The sequence below is a fragment of the Stegodyphus dumicola genome, chromosome 1 (genome assembly GCF_044657685.1).
Source record: "Stegodyphus dumicola isolate Sdum_Otavi_A_Nest chromosome 1, ASM4465768v1".
NCBI classification, from domain to species: Eukaryota; Metazoa; Arthropoda; class Arachnida; order Araneae; family Eresidae; genus Stegodyphus; species Stegodyphus dumicola.
This window is the reverse complement of record NC_140768.1, coordinates 295,696,822-295,721,041: the sequence shown is the minus strand read 5'-3', so window position 1 is coordinate 295,721,041 and position 24,220 is coordinate 295,696,822. Positions and strand designations below refer to the sequence as shown.

Below are 24,220 nucleotides of genomic sequence, written 5' to 3'. Positions count from 1 at the left end.
CAAATTACAAACATAATATGCACTATAAATCTTAATGTAAAGAGAAGTACAAAATAACGCTTCACGCTATCAAAATTGCTCATCTTTTTAAATATCAACTAAATAATATTTCAACTAAAACACATAATGTAAACAAGAGTTTTCCCGATGCCCAAAAGAATTCAAAATTATCAATGAAAAATACGAGCGCATTGTGACGCAACTGTATCATTCGTATTCGAACAGCAACCGCATCATTCGTATTCGCACGATAACTGCATCATTCGTACTCGAATAAACCGCATCGTACGACAGATGCGAGTAACGAAAAGATGCGAGTAACGAAATGGATTTGTGAGTACCGAATCGGTACTTCGAGTCAACCGATGTACCCGTTACTCAGTAACGAATACATGCGGTTTGCTCCAGCTCTATATTTCTGTTTTTGGAATGAAAACAGCATGAATCCTGCGTAAGTTACCGTTTATATTGTGCCGTCAATAAAGTATAGATTTTACATAAGTATGCCAGGTGAAGCGGAACAACCAAAGAAATTAAAACCTTGTTGTGCGTGTCCTGAGACGAGAAAAGCAAGAGATGCGTGGTAATTTTTCTATCTGTTATTATAATTATTTTGTAATATTTAAGTTTTTCGGCATTTGTTTAGAACAAACTTGTTTCTATTGTGTCTGGTTATACTCTTCAAAAGTAATGTTGGAAAACTGTTTCTTTTATAGCGGAAAAACAGTATCTCTCCAAAAGAACTTAAATTGCTCTATAGCTTACCTGAGCCCTAATGTTAAAAGCCTTTTTCTGTATTTATTATTTCACTCCAAATTGTAATGTTTAATTTTTAGAATATTGAAAATAGTTTTCACGTGTATTCCAAAGAAAATGTTTGTAAGATAAAAATAATTAAGCAGTTCTATACATTTATTTTCTTTTTACTACTGTATGTAACTTCTGGGTAAAATCCAAGGAGAGCCCCACACCCTTGGCGACAAACTGGGAAAGTGCAGAACCACCCAGTTCTCCACACATTTCTCAAAATCGCCTACTTGAAAATAACAAGTCAAAAAATTGCACAAACTCTGTATCCATGTACACATCGACCTATTTTCCCTTAAAGAAACATCCCAGAATTGCACAAACTTGCCATTGCGCACTCCCTTCATTTTGTCCATGTACACATTGATGCGTGCCATATAAGTGGGCGCACCAAGGGTATGGGCTCTGCTAGGATCCAACCCAATTTTACACTTTAAGTTAGCTTTGGCTAATCTTTGGAATATGAGGTAGTTTGGTGACATTTTGGTTAGGCAATAAAGGTTACTAGCTAGGTCTTTAGCAATAATCTGAGAAGTACACAGTTTGAATCGCAGATTATTTTGTCTCGGAGAAACGAGAGATCATGAGACATGTAATGTGACATTTTCCGGAAAATTCCAATCAGGATTTTAGCTAATAAGCACTTAGAAACAATTTCGCTGATAAAGTGCAGAATTGCCCACTTATTTGTTTGGCGCTTTTTACAAGAGTATGAAGAATTGGATTTTTGTCAATTTTCTTTGACTATTTAAGTGAAAATAGGTCAATGTGTACATGAATAAAGTCAGGAGTGTGCGTAATGCCATTTTTGTGCAATTCTGGGATGTTTTTTTAAGTGAAAATTGGTTGACGTGTACATGGATATCGTGTATATGCAATTTGTTGGAAAAAGTGTTGAGTAAAAAAAAAAAAAAAAAGACTAGCAGGTTGCTGTAGCAGGGTTGGTCACCAAAGTTTTGCCAAAATATCACCAAGTTATCATTATCCGAAGATTCACCTTAGCTTTTTATGTTGATATTCAACACCTAAATAAGAGGGCTCTGGCACTTCTTTTATGTAATTAAACGACAGTTTCAGCTGAAAATCCTTTTTATCTCGAAAATTTTATCCCAGTAATAGAATTAAAATAAAAATTGGTGTAAAAGTTTACAATTGGGTGCCCCTTGTTTTTTAGCAATTCTTTTTTGATACCAAGATCGGCACCAGGAAGGCACAATTTCAAGATGGCCCATACACAAAACCAAAGTAAAAAGGTCACAGAATTGCACAAACACTGTGTCCATGTACACATCCATCTGTTTTCACTTAAAAAAACATCCCAGAATTGCACAAACTAGGCATTGTGCACTTCCTTAAATTTGTCCATGTATACATCACTCTATTTTTAAAAAATCAGGAAGCTAAAACAAAGCTAAAACTATCATGGTAACCAGAAATGAGGTTTAACCGCCAAAATTCTTTAAAAAAATTGTCGCTAATTGAAGGGGCACCCAATTCTACACTAGAGCCAAAATTCGGTTCTAACTTCTGAATGCATTCTTCTTTTCCTGTGCGAAACAAATCCTTTGATACTAGTTAACACATGTAAGGAAAGAAGAGCCTCCCTTAACATGTAAAAGGGTTATTCAGAAAAAGTATGAATTTATGGCAGTGGGTAAATTTTGCGTTCCAGTTTTTGTTTCTTGTTTAAAAAAGCACTTGTCATTTTGGAGTAATGTAACAGGGCATAAAAATTGTCACAAAAATATATTTATGGGCGCCCCTCATCGAAAATTGACGATTTTTGACTGTATATGGACACTGAGTTTGTGCAGTTCTTTGCTTTGTTATTTTGGTTTTGTGTAGCGGCGATTTTTGCACCAAAAATTGCCGCTACACAAAGCCAAAATAACAAGGCAAAGAATTGCGCAAACTCTGTACCCATGTACACATCGACCTATTTTCACTTCAAAAAACATCAGAGAATTGCACATTCTTGGCATTGTGCACTCCCTTGACTTTGTCCAGATATACATCGATCTATTTTCACTTAAGTGAAAGGAGCACCCAATTCTACACTAGAGCCAAACAAAAAATATATAAGCTAAGTAAACTACATTTTAAATCAAGCAATGAAATAACATTAAAAAAAAAGGAAATTCATCTTGTACCATCTAAGCAATACACAAGGAAAATATTTACGTACCTTATTTAGAAATTTCAGCGTCTTCAGTCCGTGGCACTCAAAATTCCTTAACAGCATCCAAACACTCACTTTTTTCACTTTATTCATATTTCCTTTCTAATGGAACACTTTATATGGTGAGCATTTGAACCTATCCGACAAACCCATCTGAACGATCTTTACGTTCGACCATATGCATTTCTGGTACTACTCTCTTATATATGCCCTCAGGTCACCAAATGTGGTGATATGTGTTCTGTGCTGGTTTTTGGCACGATTGTGTGTTCTACGATGGCTTTGGAACGATGTTGGTTTCTATGGCAACCCTTTTTGCATGGAAACTTGGATTTGACTGTAGTGGTTTTAGTTACTAGTTGGTTTGAAATGGTTTATGATGCAATGCAAGATGTGTTAGCAAAATTTTAGTCGCATGTTTGCTGCAACTATTTTTTCGGGTGGCTGAGGGTTGATCTTTGGATTATGGTAACTTGGCGATTTTTTTGCAAAAATTTGGCGACCAACTCTGCTACAGCAATCCTCTATTTTTTTTTTTTTTTTTCCCGCCATTTTGTCTTCACGAAGTAAAGACATGTTTCTTTTCTTTTTATTTACTGAAAACTTTTTCCAACAATCTACTAGCCGAATTACACTTATGCTAGAAATTTTATGTAACAAAACTGCTTACTCATGACAAATATTAACTGCAAAATTGGGAAAAAGTGAACAATCGTAAACTCCTTGCGCGTTTTTCAGAATAGCACATATACATAAACCATGTACACGTTGACTTATTTTTACTTAAAAAAACAACCCAGAATTGCACAAAAATGGCATTGCACACGCTCTTCACTATATCCATGTACACTGCTTTTTTATCATAAATTAGAAAAATTTCACGAAAATGCATGAAAATTTTGTGAATCTTTAAACCCGGTAAAAAGAACATATATGAAATTACCTGATCGCGAAAAAGTATATACCCTTTCCAAAGATGAACATTTCCACAAATAAAATAAATAAAATATCCAAAAACTTTTACATCTAAATTATCTATTATATTATAAACGTCACCAACGAATTCATACCGCAAACATTACAAATGGTTACAAATACTTAGTGTCAAATATTTAAATTATTTCCATGCATGTTTACTTCAACTGAAACGTATACCAAATTCCTAGAAACATAAAATTCACAAAATAACTACCATTTAATTAAAATATCACTAAACCATGTACACGTCGAATTATTTTTCCTTTAAAAAAAAATCCCAGAATTGCACAAAAATGGCATTGCACACACTCTTCATGTATCCATGTACTCTGCTTTTTTCTCACAAATTAGAAAAATTTTCCGAAAATGCATGACAATTTTCTGAATCTTTAAATCCGGTAAACAGAACATATATGAAATTACCTGATCGCGAAAAAGTATATACCCTTTCCAAAGATGAACATTTCCACATATAAAATAAATAAAATATCCAAAAACTTTTACCTCTAAATCATCTATTACATTATACATGTCACCAACGAATTCATACCGCAAGCATTACAAATACTTAGTATCAAATATTTAAATTATTTCCATGCACGTTTACTTCCACTCAAATGTATACCAAATTCCTACAAACATATAATTCACAAAATAACTATCATTTAATTAAAATATAATTAAATTCAAAAACACTATTTAAAATACAAATAAGCACATACATTAAATTAATAAAAATTAGCTTACAATCCTAATTACTTTAAACTAAATCACTGCTAATAACAATTTTCCAATAATACCATATTACTTTATTTACTCCTTACATTTAGAACAATGCATAAAAATAATATCCTCAAATAATTAAAAATACAGTCAAAAGTCTTTAATCCGGACTCGTCGGGACTTCGGCGATTCTGGATTATAGATCATCAGTTTAAATCTGGTAAGATGGCATGCAGAAATTATAAAATTAAAAATATGAAACCGTAATTTATAAAATAATGAGCAATTATGATCTAAAGGGTATCAAAATTTACCAAAAAAAAAGCCTAATATTTATTTGTTTACTTTATTAAACATTTCTTTCAACGCGCGGATGCGTAAAGCATACCTTACGCATAGCCGAAATTAGAAAATTGCAACCAGAAAACTATTTGATTTGTATTTGTGGTATTTATAATGACGAGGAATTTGATTTAAATCATATCAAAGACGGAGTACATCGAAATTAAATACTACATTTAGTAAGATTTCGGAACGGTTAGATAAACAAACAATATGCCTTTATCCATTTTTTGTAGCAATTCGTTTTTTGTTTGATGGACATCGAAACGTACTTTCGTTTTCTAGATCCTTTGGGAGCTCCAGCATCGGAAATTCTATTTGACATAATCAAAAGTTCAAGCTTACTTTTAAAAAATTGCTCTTACAGTCTGCAAAAAATAATAAGCCGGATCCAATTCGAAGATTAAGGAACAACGCAATCATCAACATTAACTGAAATAGATAATTAGATAATTTTAGTTTATAGCGTCCGTTATACATTAAACGCGCACGCGAAAACGTTTCTGCACTTGCGCAGACGCATATGCGCAGTCGTAAATGTCTTGGGCGCACGAGTAAAACGCCTTTGCGCATGCGCAGAAAGATTTTAGCTTTGAGGTCCGGATTATAGATCATTCCGGATTATGGGTGTCCGAATTAACGACTTTTGACTGTACTAACTTACCTAATCTTCTTCAGAATCTTGATTATGTGGCGGATACACTTTTCTTTTTTCCTCCGCTAAATAAAAAGCAATCGTATGTGCACCTGTTTCAGGATCTTTAAAATCATGCTTATAGTTCACAGCAAGATGTTGAAAACTTTCATCCTCCCAACAGACTTAATAAAACTTAATAAGCTATCTTTACTTCTGTCTCGTACAACCTTAAAAAAACACTTATTACTACCCCTTTCAATCCCACTAAATACCCATTTTGAATTCACTTTAGATAGGGCCATGGGATCCATAAATTAACCAACACTGTTTCACACAACACAGAACAAAGCTAAATACAAAATTTCCAGATTTCCCCCCTTTTCCGATTAAAGAACTGTAATTTGTCCATTAATGTCACATGACATATCTCATGATCTCTCATTTCCCTCACACAAAATAATGTGTAATCGGAACTGAGTACTTCTCACATTATTACCAAAGTCCTAGGTAGTAACCTTTATCGCCTCCAAAATGTCGCCAAACTACCAGTTACCATATTCCAAAGATCAGCCCTATGTTGCCTACTTATTATGGAAATGTGATTTGGAGTTTTATTTGGTGGTTTTATATGTTTTTCCATCGTTGTTCTGAAACGGGAGAAGATGCTTTCTATAAATTTGTGTTGAAATTGTTTTGATGATGTTTGAAATTGGTATTTCTGGTGTTCGAAGAAGCATTCATTCTTGAGAAGTACATTTAAATCTTGTTCTTATTTTGTAGAATGTTATCTTCATTGTTTTTTTTTAGTATGATTTTCTGTCATTATTGTTTTTTGAATTGTTTGTAGTTTATTTTGTTAATTAGTGTGCAATGTCTAGATTGTGCAATTCGTAGATGTTTTTTGAAGTTTAAACAGAATGCTGTGTATATGGTATTCTTTGAAATTTGTTGTTGTTATGGTAATTTATTTAAGAGAGATGTGCGTAGTTTGTGCAATTCTGTGATTTTTTTTAAGTTAAAACAGATCACTGTGTACATGGATTCTTGTCAAATATTTTTGGTTAGAAACTTTACGTTTTTACTATCTAAATTTTTTGTTTTTGTTTTGGAATTTTAGCTTAAATAGTGTGTTCAAAACTGCATTTTTGGAGACATTTCAAGCTTAAAGTTTGAAATGCAGACAAAAAATTTAGATAGTAATATGGCAACATGGAGTTTCTCGCCAAAAATGTTTGCCGAGAAATTTGTCGCCAAGCGAGGGCATACATGAGAATAGTTCCACATTTCCTTCATAGAAACAGAACACTTATAATTATATTGAATTACATCCAACAAAGTTTCCTTTCTTCTGTCCTTAACCACTTCCGCTCCCTCATTCTATATCACCTAACACCCATTTTACCACTGGCAGCCATTTTACGATTCACAGTATACAATACGTTACATACATCCTAACTGTCATCCAACAAATATTTTCGCATCAGTCAAATTCACCGGTCATGCAACCAATCATGCCATAATAGGACCTGTCACTTTTTACTTGAGAGCTCAAATTATATTAGCAAAAGATCGTAATCAGAAAGTGTTGAACTCTTCTTTCTCTGTTTCCATACCTCCATAACCTCCGTTAAAATTTCCTTCATACTTTATTACTGTTTATAGCATTTTCTTTATTCTCATTAGTAATGCTGTAATTATTTTAATTCTCTTTATTGGTGTGGTGATCCCTTGAAGTAGTACATTGTAATCTTCAAGACGTAAATTCAGGTAGAGTCCAGGAGTTCTTCAGTATTTTTAGTAAAACGCCAGTCAGCCCCAAAGAGGACAATGCCCAGTATTTTATTTGACTATTTAATTATTTGCCCTTAATTTTAAAATTTATTAAATTTTTATTTATCTCTTTACAGTTCATTAATTATTTTACTATTTTATTTATTTATTTTTCTTCTTTTCTCAGATCCGTAGCTAAGGTTTTCAGCCCCTGGGGACAAGTGAAGATTTTGCGCCCTTTTCTTTGTGCCAGGAATGGAAAACATTTCATTAAAAAATTTTGTAATATCAGTTTGGCGTCCCCTGGATGCTGCGCCCGAGGACAGATGTCCCCCCTTGCCCCATCCTAGCTGTGCCACTGTCTGTCCTGCAGTCGTCCATATAGCTACGATGCCTCTAATATCGAAATTAAATCCTTCCTCTCAAACCATTCCTCTATAAGCATGATAATGACTGCTACAGATAAAAGGTCAAATCCTCTTGTTAATATCCCATAATTAACTCTGTGTGATGATGACAAGTTATGTGTGTAAATTAGCAGAGGGTCACTATGACATTGAAGTGACTGTTTTAAAGTAACAAGCTATAGCTTGTCAATGTAGAATATTTCATTTCATTTTAAACCTAAAACTTTTTTTTGTAATTTTTTTTTTCCCTGTATTTTTGTGATTTTTTTAAAAAAAACTTTCTTTAACTGAAAAATTACTGACCCTTAAAATTATCCAGTGTTTCGGATGATGAAAAATATTTTTACATTACTGTTCTCTGTGTGCTATGTAAAGGTTATTTGAGGTAGATATGACACCCAATTTTATGACTAAAAAAACAATAAGAATTTATGTGTCCAGTATTTAAAACAAAAATTTATGTATCCAGCATTTAAAGTTTCGTGAGTAATGAATAATGTTGGGCAAAATGATGATTAAAAATAAAACATGTTAATCACATGCAATAAAACATGGCTGCTATTCTCATGCATGAATTACCATATTTGACGGCATATAAGACACACCTATATTTAGAAAACCACACACAAGGAAAAAAAATTTCAATAGTCCGCACGAAAGCGTGGTACCACAATAACTTAAAATGTGGTTTCTTTTAGTTCTCACGTTTCGTAAAAGCCAAATAAACAATAATTGAATGCAATTACCAAACATATTTTTATTAAGGAAAATTAACAAATGGCAAGCTATTTTGAACATGATATGTAAATATCAATAATAAATAAATGAATGAACGGCAAGCAATCAAACATAATACAAAATAAAGCAGAAACAACAAAAAACACAGATTCAAGGAAAACGTTGCCTATCATGAAATTAGACTTTAATCACTTTCAAAACCATAAAAATCCTTTTCGCTATCATCATCATCATCGAAAACGAGAATATTGTCATCACTACTGTTTCCGTCATCGCTAGTATCACCTTCTTCGAATAATGCGTCGTCTTGTGTTCCGTCAAGAACATTACCGATTCCACACTTCTTAAAGGACTCAACAATTACTTCAGCCTTTATTTCCTCCCAAGATCTTTTTATCCACTCGCACACTTGTGAAATAGAGGGCCGCTTCATTCTACGAGGGCGTGATGTGGCTCTCCTATCCACTTGTTCCATCGTTCTCGCACTTTTTCCTTAAATGGCTTATTCACTGATATATCTAAAGGCTGCAATAGGCTAGTCAGTCCACCAGGAATGACAGCTATCTGGGTTTTTAATTCTCTCGCTTTATTCTTTATGGTTTCGGTTCTATGGGCGCTAAACTGATCCAAAACCAAAAGAGAGGGCTTTCGTAACCACTTGCGCTAAAAAGCCATGCCACGCACATTGAGATGCTTTTGTTTCACACCGCGAGCGGCGTGAACACCCCGTCGATAGGTATTTAAACCAAAAATGAAAATAACGTGGTGCACACATTGCCTAACAACGAGATTGTTTATTTCTCCAGTTACAGCTCTGGATTGCACTCCCAGACATGGAGTGCCATAAATGAGATACTTTACTGCTTGTTATATTGTATTGTAGCGCACGGCACAGCAACCCTGAAGTTTAGTCGTACCGCAAGTGGTTAAGGGTCCACCAGGTCGCCTCGCCCATACTTTCTTTAACCACAGTTTCATTCTAGCTTCATCTATCCAGCCTTTCGGATGAACATGAACAATTACACCCGTTGGAAGTTTTTCTTTCAGATGAGTTTTTCTTTTGAATATGAAAAACGGCGGTAATTTTGTGCCATTAGCACAACATGTTAGATCTACCATATATCGGGTTTTTCATGACGTGTGGTCTTTTTTATGGTTATTGATTTAGACCCTTTAATACTCACAGTCTTGTTGGATGGTACATCAAATGTGAGTGTAATTTCATCCATATTTCCTATCTGACCGAGCTCAAAAGAAGTTTTCTTGTGTGCATTTATAACAAACCTATGAAATGCTAGTATTTTTTCTTCATAATCTGCTGGCATTTTCTGTGCAATAGTTGTTTTTGTGCACATTGATAAGCCTTGCCTTTTCATAAACCTGTAGCACCAGCCCTCAGTCCCTGAAAAGTTCTGATTCCCATGTTTTTCTGCAAATCCTTTGGCCTCATTTTGGGTGAAACACTTATCACAGATTTCCTCTTATCTATCACCCGCATTTTTACGGCATTTTCAAGTTCAGGCCAAGATGGAGCTACGCATCGAAAAGTTACGTTTTTGTTTTTTAGCAGTCTTCATTTGATCTTCCTGCAGTCGCCAAGTATGTATCATTTTTTTGGTAGGTGGTGGACCAAAATGCCTTGCTGCTGCTCTGTTTCCATGCACTTTGATGTAGTTTAACAGTCCTAGTTTATACTGAATTGTATAGCTTAATCTCTTGTTTCCTGTGGTCATATTTTCCAGGTTATTTTTTTAAAACAAATAGTTTTAAGCATCGATACCGTCACATTTATACAGAGTAGCAACCGATACCGACATGTATGTTGGCTGAGTCAAAGAAAGTCTATGTAAAGAAGGAAAGGCTCCATAGACGTAATGTAACCGTCGAACCTGTTCCAACTTCGACATCAGCTCCGAGCTTTGGCGCTTTTTGGCGACAGATATTTCACGCATGCACAAAATAATTATGGATGATGTAGAAAAAGTTGTGTGTCTAAAAAATGCGGGTGATAGATAAGAGGAAATCTGTGATAAGTGTTTCACCCAAAATGAGGCCAAAGGATTTGCAGAAAAACATGGGAATCAGAACTTTTCAGGGACTGAGGGCTGGTGCTACAGGTTTATGAAAAGGCAAGGCTTATCAATGTGCACAAAAACAACTATTGCACAGAAAATGCCAGCAGATTATGAAGAAAAAATACTAGCATTTCATAGGTTTGTTATAAATGCACACAAGAAAACTTCTTTTGAGCTCGGGTCAGACCATGGAGGTAGGAAGTAAGATGGAGTCGCCCTAAACAAGTTTCTCCTGTACCCTGCTCTGAAGCACCGGCGATCCCTACGTGGTGACCAAAACATTGGGTCATTTACCATTGAGTTCAATGGGATTTGACGCGTTCGGATGTAAATATTTTGTAATTATGTCGTAAATATACATATAAATGTATATATTTTCTTTTTCTACAACACTTCAGAGTTCTAAGTATGTGAAAACATATTTTTAAACATTTCATTCTGAACGGAATTAAATGCTATACTTTTCACAGGACTGTTTTTTCAGAATGGTTTAATTTGAATGAAATATTTTCACAAGTTTTCGTTAATTACATTAGAAAAAAAATTAAGGTAATTCGATTTTATTAGGTTTAGGTACAAAAATTAAGATCAAAGTTTATTGTATTATTAATATTAAAATTATACATTATTTCTTTTCTATTTATAAAGCTTCTTCCTAAAATACTTTCTTAAATATGACATGATTTTTTGGCTTCTGAGGCATCTTTTAAATCGAAAAATGTAAGTCAATTTATAATTAATGCTCTATTCGGTTCATTTTAATTAAATAGGTATTAAATAGTACTTGACTTTCTCTGAACATTTCTGAAAGGGAATAAAATAATTTTTTTTTGGGGGGGGGTTTGCTTTTTGTTTTTGTTTTTTTGTTAAGTATTATTTAAAACTTGTAACTGAGTTATTATAAAATGTAAGGGGAATAATTCTTTTAATTATACTTATCAGATTTTCTTTTAACCTTCATTTCAACAATACATATTCCAAAACTCTTTATTACTTTCTTAAGTGCGCATCTCATATCATTTGCTTTACAATACCTTTTAACAGATTGCTTTCCAATACGAACAATTCTTGCTTAAATAGTTTTATAACGTATTTGTCAACAGGATTTCAATTTATGTTTACAATTCAATATTAAGGTTATATATTTAGATAACATTTATAATCATTATAAATTAGATACATTTAATAATTAGATTTCTTCACAGTACTTTCACAGTTGTTTATAAGTGAATAAATTCTTCATTTCAAATACATTTATAAATAATTTAATGAATATTTAAGTATTTTGTCAAAGGCAGATACATGCTTTTTGCAAGCACGTGCATAAATACCCATACATATTTCCTATTTTTCATTTCCGGCATGTGCAAATCATTAATTTCTGTGCATTCACTATATTTTTCGTGTAAAGTAATTTACACTAATTTAGCATAAACCCGAAAGTTTTACATAAAAAATTTATATGAATATAATTTGAATGAAAATTATAATTATTATTTTTAATACCCACTCAAAGGTCAGTTTTTCTTCAAAATTCCTCCACGATGGCATCTCTCTCTTTAGGCAGATAGCCCTTGCATGCATTACTCTATTTAATAAAAACTTAATCTGACCTATGTGCCTAATTACAAATATTTTAACATACGTAATTTTATATTTATAAAACGTGTAAGCCCAAAGTGATTATTTTTCAGATATATAAAATTAAAACGATGGGTTTAAAATGAGCAGCAGTAAAGCCTCTCCTCTAAAAAATTTTAAAAGGTACATGTTACGATAATATATGGATGTGAAAAAAAATTGTTTTATTTAAAACATTTTGACGCTTGGAAAATAAAATAAAAGTAGTGAATACTCTATCAAGGGTATCGAAAGATGTATACAATTTTAAATGTACCGTAAGGTATTTTTCATTCTTTAAGCATAACATTTTTCTTAAAATCTATATTTTTGTAGTGCAACAGCTTATAATTTTATAAAACAAATTCATAATCAAAATCGCTGTTGTTAGTTATCGAAAAATAACCAAGATGTGATTTTTGCGTAAATGTCACTAAACTATACAAATTGCTGTTATCCATCACATTATGAATGTGTCTTTCATGCGAAAGTGTCCCCCCTTTTCGATTTCTATGGAACTGTCGTGTGTCGAAATACTATCAGAATCTTGTCAAGCGAGCTTCTGAATGTAAACAAAGAACACCCCATCTGGTGACACAAGCTTCAAAGCAGTGCTTCACTTTTAGCGCGAGTTGGCCCCTCCTCCCTTTCCTACCTCCATGGTCTAGACCTTTATCCGGGCTAAAAATAGCATTCGGTATTGAAAGTTAACCTGTATCCTTCATGTATAAGACGCAGGTAACATTTTTGAGACCAAATTTAGGGAAAAAAGTGCGTCTTATATGCCGTCAAATACAGTAACTATTTTTATACATATACTCAAAGATATACTTCATAATGGCAGTTTTACTGTGTGTTAAAACTGAGCATGCAGGTATTTGGAAAGTACCAGAATGCTAATTGTAAATTTAGTGAATACGATATAAATTCAAAAATACTGCTGTGACATTTAGGAGAGACCATGATTTTTGTTTGCTAGGTCTTACTCTCAGTGAATTAAGACACATACAGTACGAGATCTCGTCTCATATCAGAGAATTTTTACTGTATATATCTTAACTCGCTGATTGAGACTAGATTGTACTGTATGTATCTTTAATTTTCATCCTTAATCAAAACTGGTATGAATCTTAAGCAATCAGCTTTGTGTTTTGCCTAATTACATAAACTGTATTCTGGTATCAGGACTGGATTCAGGAGTGTATGTATGTGTCTATGATACATATATACACACATGCATGAATACCTATATATACATGCATACATACATACATTTTGGAACCTAGTCTCCTGATAAGAGAGAAGAGTACCATATAAACTAAGCAATTTCCATTGACATATATTGATTTTTCCTTAATTACATATGTAAACAATTATTTTTAAATATTTAGTCTTGTAATCCATTAATGTTTTTACTAAATAAATGCCTGATAAAAAGATGTTGGTAAATGAAATTTCCTGAGTAAATTATGTACTTCTACTGAATCAAGTCTCATGATTTAAAACTATTTTATATAAGCTGTTGGTAAAACATCTGCTTTTATCTGGGAGTTTTCAATACAACATGCCAAAATATATCATACATTAGTAAAGCATTTTCCTAAATTAATTTTTGCCATATGCTTTGATTGCAGCAGGGTATTTCAAATGGAGAATGAAAGTTTGCTACAGTCAAGGCAAACAAATGTTATTGCTAGTATATACAGGGAGGGTAAAAAATAACTCTTTGATATGAGTTGTTAAAAAAATCACAGCATTTACAGGAAATAAAACATATTGTGATCCTTAAAGTGGAAGAATTGTAATGTTAGTGTCTCATTTTATTTCAATGATAGGAGCTATGCAAAATAACTCAGCATTTGGCAGAATGACCTAATACTGAATTAAATACTGAAGTCCGAAATCCGGGCATCCATTATTCAGAATGATCTAAAATCCAGACCTCAAAGCCACAAACTTTTTTTTTATGCTTAATGCATGCACATTTAATTTTTCCTTCCATAATAAAACTTGTGGAGATTTTTCACTTAAAAATTCTGATTCTTAATTTCATTCAGGCACTAAATAAAAAACCTTGTTATGGAAAAACAATCATGTAAGCATAAATTTGTGAGATTAATAATTTGGCTCCATAGCTGTGTGTCGGCTTGGCATACCCTAAACATTTATCTGTTTTATATCCCTGACCCCGACCTGGCCAGTCATTATTTATTATATTTTGCTTTCATCACCTATGTTTATCAATACATGACAACTTCAGTAATAAATCATGCATTGATGTCTAAACTTTTTTTTTTTATATATTAGTAATTGAATAGCAAGAGTATGGCAACTTTTTATGCTAGCATTATGCTTGGCGATGATTATAGATTTTTAAATGCTTCAAGAAATGTTGATGAGGAAAAATTCAACAAAAATTTCTTTTCATATGCTAAAAATAGATTTTGTTAATGAAACTCATTCACCAAAAGATTACATTTAGTGCTATTTTAATTAAGAATAACTGATATGTTATTCACCATAAACTCGGAAGCAATGGCAGAATATGTCAGCACCGGTCGACAAAATTTAGGGAAGATAAAATTTTTGGAATTTGGTGAAGCACCGAGCGGCAAAATTAAGGGATGAGAAGTTTTTTATAATGCAAACTTTTTGTACAGAAAACATGCACGACCTCGAGCATTTAAAGGACTAACAACATTCTCATATATCGTGCAAATTAAACAGCATGGATGACACAAGTGTTCATGAATGATTGGTTTGAAAATCATTTTATACCCAGGGGATGACTAAAAAATAGTCCTGATTGTATAGACAACTGTTCGGCTCAAACTTTTAGTGAAAGATAATGTATCCATATTATTCTTCTCTCCAAAATTGTACTCCTGTCATTCAGTCTAAAGAATCAAGAATTTTGCAAATATTTAAGCATAAAATCTGCTCTGTGGTGCATCGCAAGACCGTGGAAGAATGTGTCTCCAACTACGTTGAACAGTTAATGGATTTTGTAAAGAAATGTGGAGAAGCGGTAATAAATGAAGATGTATAACAGAAGTTTTTCATTGCGATGACAATGCCCCAATCATCAATCAATTAACGACAGCGAAATCTGTAGTATGGTTCTAAATCCAGAAAATACTGCTACAAATAGTGAAGAAAGTGACAGAGAGGTTACTGAAAATGAAAAAATTTCGATTGACAAGTTAGTCGGTATTCTCAACACAGCAATTACAGGACTTGAACTGTGGAACTTTGTAACTGAACAAGAAATTATGTCTGTGTATAGAATTAAAGAGAAAGTATTAGCACAAAAAACGAAACAACTTACATTGAAAGAAATGTTTAATAAAATAAACAAATAAATATTAAGCCTCTTTTTTTGGTAGATTTTGATATCTTTTAGATCATAATTGCTCTTTATCTCAAATTACGATTTCATTTTTTTAATTGTATAATTTATGCATGCCATCTCACCAGATTTAAATTGATGATCTAATATCCAGAATCGCCGAAGTTCCAGCGAGTCTGGATTTCGGATTTTGTACTGTACTTGTATCAGATGCACCTGGTTATGATATGCAGTAATCTGTAGTGAAAGAGCAAACATAGTGGTACAGTGTTAAATGGGTTTTGTATTTCAGTTGATGCCAAGGTCGTCTTAATGATAGTCAAACATCATAACAAATGGTTATGCCATATTCATAACTACAGATCTGTGGGAGACCTTTGCAGGAGCAGTTGTCCCTCAGCATCTAAAGAGGAGAATACAACTGTTCAGGAAATTTCATACAAAGTGTGCAAGTCAGAATGCCATGTTAAATGTGAAAATTGTTGTCTATGCTGCTATTTTCACAGTAGAAGCTATTTTAAATAAATAAGATTTCCACATGCCTTAACAAGATGCAATTCTATGGGATTTTCAATATGAGATAATAACATCTCTTTTATATGAATTTTCCTGAGCTGTATTTGATATATTTGAAAAACTGATGATTACCCCCCCCCAAAAAAAAGGTTATCCTGCCTTTTTTAACCTTTTTTTTGGGGGGGGGATGGATTTGGATTATCACCAAGTTGTTTCATTTATGGTAACCTGAGTAGTTGAATGTTATTGAAACCCTATTATCATGCATGATTGCATGATTGTGATGAATTTGACTGATGGGAAAAGGGTAGAGTAAACTTTAAGGTACCCCTTGTATTATGGCAAAGTTGTTGTTTGATTTATCGCCAAGTTGTTGTTTTATTTATGGTAGCCTGAGTAGTTGAATGTTATGGAAACCCTATTGTGACGTAATCGGGTGCAAGATTCTGGAAAATTTCGAATCATGGGATGTTTTGTAAGAGTTTTTGTGGTGTGTGTTGGTATTATTCTTTAGACGGTAGAATGGAAGAATGTTGTAAGATTAATTTGAAGTTTCTGTACGATTTAGAGCAAAAGGGGAAAAGAGCTTTAATTGACTGGTGTGTAAATGAAGGTTTACTTAGTAGCCATTATAAGTTCCTGTATGTAGGAAGCATATGCATCTAGTCGAACGTAAAAACCATTTAGATGGATTTGAATGGGTTTGTAGGAAGAAAGATTCAGATGGTCACTATGTGAAGCGTTCGATCAAAAAGTGTACCTGCTTTGAAAAAGTCATTTGAGTATGATTGATATTTTGATTTTTACGTGGCTCTGGGTGTATGAAGTGAACTCGAAAATCATGATAAGTGAATATTTGCTGTTGGTAGTGCTTAAATGTATAACATGTTTTCCTTTTTTATATTATTTTATTGTTTGGTTTAAAATGTATTTTATTGAGATTATGTATTTTTTGTTTGCCTATATTGTAGAATTTGGTGCTCATCAAAAAGTGTACCTGCTTTGAAAAATGTGTATACTGTATGTTGTGCGACTGTATGTATACTTTGTGTAGCGGCGATTTTCGCTACACAAAGCCAAAATAACGAGTCAAATAATTGCACAAAATCGGTATCCATGTACTGCCAAAAATCACCAAGTTTTACCAAGGGGTACCCTAAACTACTTTTACCTGGGAAAATATTTGTTAGATGTCAGTTAGGAAGTACGTCACATACCATGTGCTTTGCATTGTAAAATGGGTGTTGGTCGAACGTAAAGATCATTCAGATGGGTTTGTCGCAAGAAAGGTTCAAATGCTCACCATATAAAGCATTTCATTAGAAAGGGAACATGGTTTGAAGAAAGTTTTTAGTTGCTGTTAAAGAATTTTGTGTGCCACAGACTGAAGACACAAAAATTTCTAAATAAGGTAAGTGAATATTTCGGTTTAGAATATATTTAAGGATGCCCGTTTGATTATCACTAAGTTGTCGTTTCATTTATCACCAAGTTGTTGTTTCGTTTATGGTAACCTGAGTAGTTGAATGTTATGGAACCCAATAATGACATAATTGGTTACATAATTGCGGTGAATTTTAATGATGGGGAAAATATTTGTAAGTGTGTTAATGGCTGTTTGTGGTATGGTTAATTTGAATTTCTGTACAATTTGGAATGAAAAGGGAAAAAAGCATTAATTTACTGGTGTGTAAATCAAGGTTTTCTTAGTAACCATTATAAATGTCCTGGGTACTTTTCCGTTTCGCCGGCGCAAATCTCGTTAAGCAGACTTTATTGGCGACAACATACAGTATACACATAAAAATTTTTTACAAATGTTAGTTCTAAGAATTTTTTATTTTGAAGGCATAAACATTTTAATATCGTTTAAACTTTTGTAAAAAGCCAATAAATTTGTAAAATAACATTAGTTTAAGAATTTACTATGCTTTCATAGTTCAACGTCCTGATTCGCCGGTTCATATCACGTGACCCCAAGTGATCTCATCTCACATAAACTATGCTATAAAAATCTAATACTCTCAGTAATTATTAACATTAATTTTCAGTTAAATCTTAATTTGGAATACAAGTTTAAATGCAAGAATTTCTTCAATTCGTACGAATAGCTTATGTAAAGCCGCACTGTTTTATTTCGCTAGTGCATTCTCATTAGAATTGATGAATTTAACCCTTGACTTTGCCTTTTCTATATTTTCACCTTCGGGTGTGTGGTGTGATGACATCTTAATTGACTTAATTACCGCGAGTGGCCTTAGGGCATAAAATTGAACTATCTGGTAAAAATTCTAGGTAATTGTATGCCAGTATTGGAAGAAACAACCAATCTGATAAGAAATTGCTGCAACTTCTTTTGAAAATAAGGTGTGAAAGGTTACCAGTGAGGATATTCCGTTTGGCATCAGTTGTACCATTATTGGCGACTTTATCACATGCCCGGCAAAACGGAAAAGTACCGTGTCCAGTTTGTAGGAAGGAAATGTGTATGGTCGAACATCGAAGGATGCCAGCACCATGGAGGATATTTTTGTGAATCTATGTGGTGATGCCAGTATGCAGATTCTAGTTCAGATAATTTTAGGAAGTTTTTGGATGCTGTTAAGGAATTTTGTTTGACCGAAGACACATAAATTTCTAAATAAGGTAAATGGATATGTCCTTTGTGTAGTGCTAAGAGTAATTTCTTTCTTTATGTTATTCCATTGTTTGATTTAAAATGTGGTTTGTTTTGGCTGTAATGTAGACTTGGCTGCTGCTTGATGTTTTAAGTGAAAATAGATAGATGTGTACATGGACAAAGACAAGTGAGTGCGCGTTGCCAAGTTTGTGTAAATCTCTGATGTTTGTCATTGTGTACATGCATACTGAGTTGTGCAATTCTTTGACTTGTTAATTTTGGCTTTCTGTAGCAGCAATTTTTCAAGTCAAAGAATTGCACAAGCTCTGTGTCTATGTACAGCCAAAAATCGTGAATTTTCACCAAGGGGCACCCATAAATATATTTTTATTAATATTTCTTGTGTGTTGTGCATAGGTACAATAAAATTTATTTCCTTTTTTATGTTATTTTATTGTTTGATTTAAAATGCAGTTTGTTGACATTATATATATATATATATATATATATTTTTGTTTGCCTCTAGTGTAGAATTGGGTGCTTCTTTGATTTTTAAGTGAAAATTGATCGATGTGTACATGGACAAAGTCAAGTCAGTATGCAGTGCTGAGTTTGTGCCATTCCCTGTTTTTTTTTTTTTTTTTTAAAGTGAAAATAGATCGATGTATTCATAGACAAAATCGAGTCAGTGTGCAGTGCCGAGTTTGGGCAATTCTCTGATGTTTTGTAAGTGAAAATAGATCGATGTGTACATGAACATGAAGTTTGTGTAATTCTTTGACTTGTTATTTTTAGTTTTGTGTAGCAACCATCTTGAAATTGTATCTTGCTGGCCAATTGCCAAAGAGCACCTTTAAATATATTTTCGCAAAAAAAAAAAAAAAAAAAAAAAAAAAAAAAAAAAAGAGGATAACATTAGTTTAAATTATTTTCTGATATTTTGCATGAAATTTCATTCTTCTTGGCATAGTCATGCAAGTGGCAGGTATTTTATCATTCGGTGAAGCAAATGCAATTTTTAAAAAGTTATTAACATTTTTTATAGGAAGCTATTTTTTACTTGCCATGTAATTTAAGAGATGTCCAATACATTAAGTCATAACAAATGCTAACATTCCTTTCTGTAAATACCTGACAACCTTGTATCCAATGCTGTAAGTGTCTCAAATACGCTTAACCACTTGTGGTACGACTAAACTTCAGGGTTGCTGTGCCGTGCGCTAAAATACAATATGACAATCAGTAAAGAGTCTCATTTACGCCGTTCCGCATCTGCGAGTGCAATTCAGAGTTGTAACATGAGAAATAAATAATCTCGTTGTTAGGAGACGTGTGTACCACTTTATTTTCATTTTAACGATAAATGCCTATCGACGTGGTGTTCATATCACTTGCGGTTTGAGACAAAAGCATCTCGACGTGCGTGGCACGTCTTTTTAGCGCAAGTGGTTAATGTGCACAAATACAAAAGTTTACATTGCCTGCAAAGTGCTATGCCTGTTTGGGTCTCCATATCTAACCTTTTCTCATACCTCTTGTGGAATATGAGAAAGAGAAAAATTTGTGCTATTATGTCGCACATTATTCAGTGAGTAAAAGAGAATATTATTGCTTCAGCTGATGATATCAGTCATACTTGGTTCACCTGCTCAAAGATGCCTCCTAGAATAAAGTGGTGCCTTCAGTGTTTGTTGTGATGCAAAGCACTGGATATCTTTTAAAATATGTTTTACCAAAAATTGATGCTTTATTACAATAAAATGTATAGTAATACAAAGTATTTCTTCCACATTCTTAACGAGCCTTCGTGGTGTAGTGGTCAGCACACTCAACGCGTAATCGACAGGTCCGTGGTTCGATTCCTGGCGAAGGCATTGCTAATTTTTCATCCTGCCTGCTACCAAAAACATCCTAATGTCTCTACAGTAATTAAAAAAAAAAAAAATACCCTGAAAATTTAGTGGAATGTGGTAGAATTTTTATTCATTTACTTGTACGATATATTCCATTCAATTTTTTTCTTTCAAACAAGTTAGCCCAATAAAAAATTATTATTATTACAATTGAATATTTTATAAACGAATAAATTTTTCAATCAAGAAAAACATAAAACTTCATATATTTAATGTTTTTTAATTTGTGTAATTAATGTGTCTAATCTAGTTAATAAAGAATGAATATTAATGAACAGTTTAGCTACTTCATTGTGCTTAAAATGTAAGAATTTATTGATTTATAAAAATGTGTAGCTTTATTAAATCATTCATTTAGTTCTGAAATATGATTGTCCTGTTAATTCTCTTGGCGGCAACTCTGTGAAGAGATATTAAACGTTTCATTTTATACTTTGAATTCTTTTGGTTTATTTTTTATGTTTTTCTTGCTTAGAGATTACTTTAAGTTCTTGCTATTCTGAAATTATTGTAAATTTATTAATTGTATTTAAATTATTACTGCTACTAAATTTATAGCAACTTTTAAGTGTGCTGTTTAGTTTTAAAGGCCTTTATTTAAGCTTACTAATTTTTCATTTTTTAAATTTTTAGCATAAGTATTGCCTCCCCCCCAAAAAAAAGCTAGTTAAATTATGTAAATGAAAGTATTTAAAGTAATATAACAATGTTATATTTGAATAAAGTAGATATATAATATAAATGTGAAATAAGTTTATGTCCTAGTAATTCTAAATTTATGAAATAAAAGTATCTTATAAAAAATTTAAAAAGAATATAGCAGTCATGTAATACATTCATAAGAACACAATTTTTCATAATATACATGAAGATACTGACATTGAAGAACTTGACTCCTTCAATGTATTTTTTACAAAATGAGAATAGGTATGAAGCATACTAAATTAAAAATGAATTGTTTTCTCTCCTCGATAAATCCAAATGCAAGGTGTATTAATATACTAATGTTCCTTTTATTTTCTTAACATGCTTTTCGTTATATTGGTAGAACACTGTGACAGTTTAATATTGTGATTATTTAGGTATACCTTTGCATTATATTGAAGCTTCCAATTTAGTGTATCGGAAATGGGATGAAGGGATTGTTATCATTAAATTTTTAGCAGTTAATAGAAAAATGTCAAAGTAGAGTAATCCTACAATATATGATTAGCATTCATTTTGGATTAATAACAGATTTTTCTAATATGAAACTTAAGTAAAAATGAATTTTAAAAATATTTATATTCTGTGCTTATGATGTACGATAGATTATGTTGTTTTGACCCTATGGCAGTCAAATTACCATTTAACTACAGAATAACAGTGTATAACCATTTTTATAAGAAAAGCATGTTGGTGTCTTAATTGGCTGACTAACTATTTGCAGTTGTAACTAGATCCAGGCTTGCAGCAGTCTATTTATTACTTTATGCAAAGAGGATTTGAAATACAGATTCTTTCATGATTTGATGCTCCTAATCCTACATCAGGATTGAAAATTAGATTATTAATTAAATACAAATAATATAAAGTGTATTATTTTATTCAATAAAATAACTAGACTCTTTTTATTTATAGAATATGGTAGTTTTCATTTTGCCTAAAATCGCCAGTAATGGTAAAACTGATGCCAAACGGAATATCCGAATATCCTCGCTGGTAACCTTTTATGCCTCGTTTTCAGAACATTTCGCAGCTATTTCTTATCGTACTGATTGTTTCTCTCAATACTGGCATACAATTACACAGAATTTTTACCAGATAGTTCAGTTTTATGCTCTAAAGCCATTTGCGGTAATTAAATCAATTAGGAAGCACCATTTGACTCTGCTTGAAACTCGCTTGGTATCAGTGCCATTCAAAGTTTGTCCAATACAATTTGTTGTTGTGTAAGTTTCAAAATTCTTAAAGCTCTGTTCAGATGGTAGTATAAATGTCACAGAAGCATATTCATAAAACGCGGGAGTTCCATTCACACGTGCAAGACAAAGTCTCCAATTTAGAGAAGCTAAATTTGTGCATGTGTCTACAGATTTCCTGCTCAATAGGTTTTGCATATTTGCTCTGATTGGTTGACTCTTATACCAAGTTGGCAGAAAGTTGGGATGAAACCAATTTTTATGACGTAGCAAGGTGTGGCTGAACATACATAACATTGTCATTGAAAATGCTTATATTGTAGCTTTTTACTGCTTTATTTAGAAGATATTGTTATATTAAAATTTTGCATCTTATCTTATTTTGCAGCTGAAAGAACTAGGATCATATTCCGTTGAAGACATTTCTTCCACAGTAATATTTTGTAGCTGTTTTCGAAGATCATTTTTGTAGTCCTCTAGGTAACTGATCCACATCTTTATTGTTAATTTCCAAGCCCTTGATTTTGACTAAAGACTCGATGCCATAGATAACAAAATAATCGCAATAATTCCACCAGTGCTTCAATACCATTGCTGAATTCAAGATCCGTAAGTCAAATTAGATTTCCAGACGTCCCCGAGTATTAATTTTGTGTCATAAGTTCCCTCAAAACATCTACAAATAATCTGAATAATTTGTTACTGACTTGGGTGTTCATAACTTGAGACACTGTTCATTATCCAAGACATTTTTTTAATTAAGATAATTTTTTCATGATTAAAGGAGTTTGTAAACCAAGGTTTTATTTTGGATTCTACTTTTTTTTCCCCTCTTTTGGGTTACCTTAAAAAAAAACAATAAACCTCAGGAAGAACTGAGCAAGAAGCATTATGAAAACAGTAGATGCCTGTTCCAAGGAAGAAGTTGGTCTATTCAGTAACTGTGTATAATTGAATTTAGATATATCTATTCTTGTGTACATTTTTCTGTTAAATATATGTAGCCAAAGATAATTGTGTTCATATAAGTATTATACATAATCATTTCATATATTCATTCTGAACAGCTTTGGGTACATGAAATTTATTTTGTTGCGACACAAATAATCTTTATAGTAGAAATTTCAAATGTATACTTTTACTTACCTTTATCATTATTCTTAGATTATGTATACATCCAAAACTTTTCAGAAATTTTTAATAATCATTTAATCTTTCTGGAAGAATTCTTATTTGCATTTTAAAAATGAGACATTTATCATCTGTAGAATAATTTTTTCAATAAAATTTCACCTAAAAAATCATTATGTGCTTCTGCCTGCCCAATTTTACAGAGGGAGGAGGGAGATTAAAAGCATATTTTACAAAACTTATTTTATACCATTCTAATTTATAAATTTCTTTTTCAGTTTAGTTGAAAAAGGAGAAGAAAAATGCTTTCATTTAATTGAAGCTCACAAGGAATGTATGAAGAAATTAGGCTTCAATATATGATGAATTACATTTTGTAAACACTGTAAAAGCTTACAGTATAATTAAGAATTACCTCTCAGCAGGAATTTGTAAAACTACTTATGTATATAATTGTAAAATGATTTAGACTGGAAAATAAAATTTCCAGTTTAAAAAAATGATTGTTTTTATA

General features: G+C 32.5%; 1 protein-coding gene across 1 annotated transcript; it reads left to right on the top strand.

Annotated features, from left to right (window-relative positions):
* The first annotated feature begins 268 nt into the window (after positions 1-268).
* Cox17 (Cytochrome c oxidase copper chaperone COX17) lies at positions 269-24,206 on the top strand. The gene is made up of 2 exons (XM_085808732.1): positions 269-583; positions 23,985-24,206. Exons 1-2 carry the CDS (start codon positions 504-506, stop codon positions 24,067-24,069), a joined length of 165 nt encoding a protein of 54 aa, XP_085664858.1. The 5' UTR covers positions 269-503; the 3' UTR covers positions 24,070-24,206.
* Positions 24,207-24,220: the final 14 nt, after the last annotated feature.